Source organism: Nelumbo nucifera, chromosome 1, assembly GCF_055504915.1.
Source record: "Nelumbo nucifera cultivar China Antique chromosome 1, China Antique-T2T, whole genome shotgun sequence".
NCBI lineage: Eukaryota > Viridiplantae > Streptophyta > Magnoliopsida > Proteales > Nelumbonaceae > Nelumbo > Nelumbo nucifera.
In genome coordinates, this window is record NC_142649.1 from 135,476,589 (window position 1) to 135,484,274 (window position 7,686).

A 7,686-nucleotide genomic window follows, 5' to 3' on the forward strand; every position below is an offset into this window, starting at 1 on the left:
TCCAAAATATCATCTGTTCCAACCCTATACTTATTTTGTTCACTTAGAACCCTTTCATAACTTCAGGAAAAATCTGTATTCTTTCGATAAGCCCAAAGAGCCTTTCTAACCCAATTTTTTCTACCTGTTAGCATGAATTGATGCCCAAGTCCTGTTAAACCTTTTAACCAGTTCTATAAAATCCATCTTGAGTTGAATCTTCCTTACACCAATTGGAATCAGAGTAGTTAATCTTGCATCAATCAGTTGTAAAAACCATATTCAGTACCTTTTTTCAACAGTTCTACACCTTTTTTTTTCCATTAATTATATTTTTGATTTCCTTTTCTATAGCTAGCAATGGAAAGTCTTGTGGACTTTCTGACTTGGTATGTTCATGTCAGCTTCATTGAATCCTACATTCCTGTAATCTGTGCCTGTGCCTATGCCTATTCATCTGACCGATCAACTAACTAAGAACTGGTATCCATGTTTGGCTATTAGTCCAGTTGCAACCTTTGGTATTTTGACTACATAGGTTTCTTCATTGTCCTGCTAATTTGGAAATTGTTTTGTCAACCATTGTTAAATGCTAATTGAGCTATGGAATTTGAGTTCTTTAGTTTTAATCCCTGGTATTCTGACTGCATGTTGACCTAGGGAGTCACCATAATAATATATATGAAAGAGATTTTCTGCAAATGAAGTGTGAACTTTTGTTTGAAAATACATATTAGAGATTGTACATGTAAAAAAAGAAGGCCATTACCTAATGTTGGTCCCAGTTATCTTGGATCTTGGGAGGGGTGGCCTGGACATGGGTCTAACATATTATTGATTAATAAATGTAATATAGTAAATTATTTGACTGCAGGTAGCCATATTCTTGCTGTCATATGTTTGGAAATCTGAAAGTCCAATACCTTAAATCCATATTCCATATACATACTGAAACTGGCATGCCTTAATTGAACAAGGAAATCAATGATGAACTTTATGATTTTATTTGTGGGGGAAGGCATTGAAGTTGATGTTTTTCCCATTCCTCAATATGGGAAAGATGTCTTGAATACAGAATAGTTTAGTTCTAAAATTTTCCCCGAGTAACAACAGGTTAAGGTGAGAATTCAGTCTCATCTACTTAAATTAATGCAGGGGCTTTACCATGGTGAAGAGAATTGTTAGTTAAATTTCTAGTATATTTGTTTCTAAATACTTGAAACTGCAGGATTCTCATAGTTGAAATGGACTTATATGTTGTTGGACATCCCAATAAATGCAACCACTACTTGTTTTCACAGATGAAGCAGAGACATCACATGCAGATAGTATATTAAACATTAGATATGGTATCTCTGGTGATAGAACCCATGGGGCACATACACCTGTGGCTGCGGAACCCACTGGATCTCAAGGTGACAAGCATGATTTGCTCTTCAGGAGTGCACTTGTTCTTGAAAGACCTGTGCTTGATCCCTGTCTGGCAGTTGGTTTCCTGCCGCTTCCTTCTGGTGGATTAAGAGTTGGGCAGTTGATTAGCATGCAATGGAGAGTTGAAAGATTGAAGGATTTTGAGGAGAATTCCATTTCCCATGATAGTGTAAGTCATCAAAAGCCTTTCTTCTTGATGGCATCTCAAATCAACCAGTTCCTTCTTAATAGTGGAAAAGAATAGCGTATCCCATTTTATCCTATTTCTATTATGATTTTCTGGGCTTTATATGGCTATTATTTTTCTGATTATATTGTATAGGATACTGCAATTTTAATGTGAAATGCCTTAAAAGAGAATGCTAGTGTAATTTACTTATTCTTTTAGGTAAAGTTGCTAGGGGATTTGGCTACCAGAAAACTTGGGGTAGTAGCATTCCATTATTTAGTTACTGAACTTAAAACAAAGAAAATAATGTATTAGAATATGTTTTTGTTCCCAAGGCATACTTTTCTACCTCAGAGATGTGTAGCTTTTAGAAAATTATTGGTTACGTGACTGTTAACATGCTGCAAATTATACTTATTCTTGTACAACAGGATGAGGTGTTATATGAAATCAATGCGAATCCAGATAACTGGATGATTGCTGGGAGGAAAAGAGGGCATGTGTCACTATCTACAAAGCGAGGTTTGTATACTATTTGGTGTACATGTTCATTGGTATGTACAAGGAAAAATAACTGGAAGCTCACAAGCTATCAAAAATGGTCCAATAGGTTTTACTGCTGTGGGTCCTTTAGGTCTCTATTTGATTGTGCTGATCTAGACAACTAAAAATAAATTGTAGAGGTCGTGGGACCCATGGTTTTGGAACCTATGGTTTCATCTAACAAGTGGGATGCATGCTACCTGGTCTTGTTTTATATTTTCAACCTGATTTTAACAGTTCTAAACATTTTGGAAGCAGATTTAAGCAGTTTTATACATTTTTTGCTTGTCACAGGTTCAAGGATTATTATCTCGATTATATGTGTGCCACTGGTAGCAGGATACGTTCGTCCTCCTCAACTTGGACTGCCCAATGTTGGTGAGGCAAATATAGCTTCCAATCCTGAAGGGCCCCACCTTGTTTGTGTCTTGCCTCCAGCTCTGAGCTCTTCATTTTGTGTTCCAGTATGATTCCCATCTCTCCATAGGAAAATTATCTCCTTGAGGTCTTCTACCAACCCTGATCTTGTAATTGGATTTGTTTTTAACCACTTACAAATCCATGTTGCCTAGCCATGTAAATTCAATATCTACTCTTGGTAATTAACCTGCAATGTGTACATTTTTTTTTATTTTTTTGTTTTTCCCTTTTGTTAAATGAGAAAAGAAAAGGATAGTGGAATTTGGTTGTCGGAGAAAATTAGCTGTCACAGATTGATAAGAAAAAGGGAAAAAGAAAATTTGATGATGAAATTCTCAATTTCTTTCAGTTTCGTTCTCTCTTTTGTCAAACTGGTGGAAAATGCAACTACGTACCTGTTCATTTGCTCTAAAGTCTGACATCTATTAAGAGGTATATCGGTATTGGTGAACTTTTTTTTCCTCTGAATTCTGAATTCTGAAAATTGTCAAATGTCCACTTTAACCCTATATCTAAGAATTTTTTGTTTTTTATGTAATTCAATAAAAAATAATATTAAAAATTAGTATAATGATTAATAATTATTGTTAATTAATACAATTAATTATTAATTAATATATTAGTTAATAATTAATTAACAAATAATAATTATTAATTATTAATAAATTTTTGTAATTCATTAATAATTAATTATTATTATTAAATAATTATCATTATTAATTATAAATAATTAATAATTAATAATTAAGAATGATTATTGTTATTACTATTATTATTATTAATTCATTATCACTAATTATTAATTATTATTATTTTTAATTACTATTAATTAATAATAAGAATAATTATTAATTATTATTATCACTAATTATTACTAATTAATAATTAAAAATTACTAATTCATTAATAATTAATAATAATTATTCTTATTAATTTATTATTATTACTATTATTCGTCATTAACAATTATTATCATTGCTAACTATTACTAATTAATAATTAATAAATATTAATTATTATTACTAATTAATTATTTAAAATTATTATTACTAATTAATATTTAATAATTATTATTTATTACTAATTATTATTTCATTGTTAAGTAATTATTTGTATCATTATTATTACATAAATAATTAATTATTCTAATTAATAATAATAATAATTATTATTATTATTAATTAATTTCAATTATTGTTAATTTATGCATTACTGATTATTAATATTATTAAAAATTGTATAATACTATATAATATTATTATTGATTATTAATTGTCAATAATATTAAGTACTAATTAGTCATTAATGAATTGATATTAATATTATTATTATATATTATTTATTAGGACATAATTATTCATCCATTAATTATTAATATTATCCTTTAAGTATCAATAGTCATACTTTGCATTTAACACTCTGTTACGTTCAGTGGTAAGAGCAATCGAACAGTCACAAAATCGTTGAACGTGTACAGTGACCATTCAGAGATACCGTTCAACGATACCAAACGTGCCCTAGGTCACGCATGTTAGAATTTCTCCAACATGGGCAGCATGGTTTTGTTATCTAGGGATGCTCATAGATAACCGAAAAGTTGAACTGAACCAAAAAAATCGAACTGAAAATGCATTTAAATATAAAAGATAACTGAAATCGGCCAACCAGTTTACCATTAGGTTTTTGTTTTGGGAATTGCAAAAATCAGTGGTATCGGTTTGGTTTCAAAAAAGAGTCCATGTTTCAGTTAATCAAACCGTGAGCATCCTATTGTTGTCCACCATCGCTAGAAGCCTTAGAGTTTTTCCCCCAATTTTCTTTTGTAGGCAATTAAGGCTGAATAAAAAAGTGGCAACAGAACAACCCCCCCCCCCTCTCCCCTTTCTCTCTCTAAAAGTGATATCGTGCCACTTGAGAGTCCCCTTGTTATTTGTAAATGTCTGTATTACTTGTCTCAATTTGCTTTATGATTGGGTTCCAAACTTCCCATGATCAATTATGACTTTTTTTTATTTATTTGCTACGAGTACCACCATCCATGATTTATTTAAATTTGAAAAAATGAAAATTAGAAAATCAAAGAAGCAGAGACAAATGAGGAAGACAATCCAACAGAAGCTCGCTATAAGGCGAGAAGTATTCAAACAAGTCTTAGGGAAAAAAAATGAAAAAAAAAATCAATAGAAATTTTCTTTTCAAAAATTCTTTTCTTACCCTAATTAAGCTAAAAAGGCTGTTTAAGATTTGAACGTTATGCAGATCCGCCATTTTGAAAGTTCCTTCTTCGAAAGGAATAGAAAAGAGAGATGAGGATATGTTGATTAGATCTATTCATGGGCCAGGTAGCCCTACAGGCCGGCCCAGCCCAGCCCGATCTAAGTCAGGTTTGGGCAGGATTTTAGGCTTGCAGGTTTGGGCTTGGGCCTAAAATATTGGGCCCGACCTTTTTTGGGTCAGTTTTGGGCTGTCTTAAAAAAATTGGCCCAAGCCCGACTTGATAATGTATTATATAATAAAAATATATTTTATATAATAAAAAAGCATATATATAATATATTTTTCTTCTCTTTTTTCAAGTAATAATGAGATCTTTCATTATTTTTTTAGATTTTGAGTTCTTTTAATATAAATAAAATAATTTTTAATTGAATTAAAAAATTAAAAAAAAAAACTTTTTTTCCAAATTTATGGCTAGGCTTGGGCTTGAGCTCAAAACCTAGGCCCGATGGTCGGTTTGAAGGGGTGAGCACAATTTGGTTAAAACCAAAAAACCGAACCAAACTTTTGGTTTTGGTTGAATTGGTTCGGCTTATTCGGTTGTTTGGTTGGGTTCGGTTTCTCTATTTTTCGGTTTTCAGTTTTCGGTTACTATGTTTGCTAAATCGGTTAACCAAATTAACCGATTTAGTTTTATTATATATTATTAATAATATTTATAAATATACAGTATACATCGAACTCGAATTTGGCTATATGCCAAATTTCCTTATTAAGATATAACGTAAAAGACTCAAAATTTCTTATGAGTCACAAAACAGGAAAGAGTACTCTGACTCTTCGTATTCTTCCACACTCCATGTCCTGAGTCTCCTGACGTACACAGACCACAGTCCACACGAAGTCGGCTTCGCTGCTTCGGGCCTTCAGCAATCAGCAGTTCAGACTTCGGTGCTCATAGTTACAGAGTACAGAGACTCTTCGGCAGTTCGCAATTCTCCAGTTCAGTTCTTCTTCTTTATTGGCTCACCGGTGCTAGGTAACTCTGAAACCTTCTTCTTCTTCTTCTTCTTCTTCTCTGTCGAGTCTCGACTTCTCTTGGTTATAGCATCCATTTTTATTTTCTACATCAGAAATCTTCTCCGTCAGAATAGAGACTCTTCTCCGTTTTTATTTTCTTACAGCTACAGAGTATAGAGACTCTTCTCCATCAGAACATCCTCCAAGGTTGGGGACTTGATCCCTCTTTTTCTTTTGATAAACTGAGACTTGCTCTCTCTCTCTCTCTCTCTCTCTCTCTCTCTCTCTCTCTCTCTCTCTCTTTCTCTTGTTTGTTTCATCTTTGTTGTATCATTTCCTTGTCATTGATGTGCTACTGTTGGAAAATGGGGTCACTGTAACTTTGGAGGAGAAACTCTGAGGCGCGTCTGAAGACATTGTCTTTATATTTGCCCCCACTCAGTTTCACCGAGTTTGTTGTTGGGTTATAGGCAAATCCGTTCCCAAGATACAACAGAGCCTTGGGTGAGAATTTGCAACCAGCAAAGTTGAAGAATTTTTGAAGAAACCTTATGCGAGACTGTAGTAGACCAGACTGAGAGAGAGAGAGAAAGTGGATTTCGAAATTGTGTTTTTGAAGTCTGATTCATGCTCCTTAAATAGTTTATGAAGATGTATGAAGAAAAGGTAGGTGTTGGTTTAGAGAAGGCACCTTGAACAGTCACAATTTCAAACATTATGACTGCTTAAAAAGTTGTTAGCAGTTAATGACTGTTAACTTTGAATTGTGCCTCTTGATCACACCCGATCGAATCGTGATCGTTGATCTCATCAACAATGATAAATGGTCAGCATCGCACCAAAACCAAAGCCGCCTTTCACGATCAACGGTGATCAATGGTGCGCCTCTAAAGCGCCTCATTGCGTCGCACAGACATGCACACACGCGTGCATGCACGTTGCACGGTATCAAACCCCCATACTCTCCTCTACTGTTTCTAAGGAGTGTAAATCAGCTCCTATTAAAATACTGAAAACAAAACTTATAATTTTCCAATGTGGGACAAGTTCAAAATTGGGTTTTGTAAGAGAAAAGCTAATTTTTCAATCAAGTGTGCAGGTGCAATTTCTCATGTAATTGACCAATCAAACCCATTGGATTTAATCTCTTATGAGATTAAAATCCAACAATCCCCCAAATTGATTAATCAATTACATAGTTCTCTCTCAATCCAAACTACTATGACATAGTTATCTATACAAAAGGTGTTTATCAACTTAAACCTTTTGTTAGTATAGATATCTTAGAGCCTTGTCGAAGTTATTGGTGGTAAGACCTTAAACCAATTACTCTCAAAACAGACCGGAGACACTCATACACACAAAAATGTCCAGTCTCTGCAAGAGTTTCAAGTTTTGCTCAACACTGTTATAGCCATGTGTTTTTTTTCCTGGTTTCATGAACAACCCTGAGAGCAAACCCAAACTCTCATGAGAAGCGGCACCACTTCTATGTTCACATAGGTGAAGCTCCACTATGTGTTCCGTTATTTGACACATTTCATAACTTCATTAAGAGTTTAACTCAACCTCTTTATCATAACGGGCATCATTGTTTATATTGTGATGGGAAATTTCTCAATGTCAGTGTTAACAATCACATTCCTATAACTTGTTGTTACCCATTAAACTCAATACTAATAGTTTTTCAGTTTAGGTTGGGTTACCATTACAGGTGACTAAGTAAATGGTTTTAATCCCATCTCTTTGATTGTCATTCTTACTAATTCTCTGGCCAAGCCCTTGGTAAGAGGATCAGCCAAGTTTTTACTTGACCTCACATAGGTTATAGTGATGATTCCATCTTGAATCAATTGCCTAATAAATTCATGTCTCAGACTTATATGTTTAAACTTACCATTGTAGGT

General features: G+C 33.4%; 1 protein-coding gene across 2 annotated transcripts in view; it reads left to right on the top strand.

Annotated features, from left to right (window-relative positions):
* CLUB (TRAPP II complex TRAPPC10/CLUB) overlaps positions 1-2,890 on the top strand; it is a 106,093-nt gene extending 103,203 nt beyond the window's left edge. For both annotated transcript variants that reach the window (XM_010280000.3, XM_010279999.3), the window contains exons 19-21: positions 1,281-1,579; positions 2,011-2,101; positions 2,417-2,890. In XM_010280000.3, the coding sequence (XP_010278302.1) occupies positions 1,281-1,579; positions 2,011-2,101; positions 2,417-2,592 (566 nt within the window). In that variant the 3' untranslated portion in view covers positions 2,593-2,890. The remainder of the gene's footprint in view (positions 1-1,280; positions 1,580-2,010; positions 2,102-2,416) is intronic.
* The last annotated feature ends 4,796 nt before the right edge of the window (positions 2,891-7,686 follow it).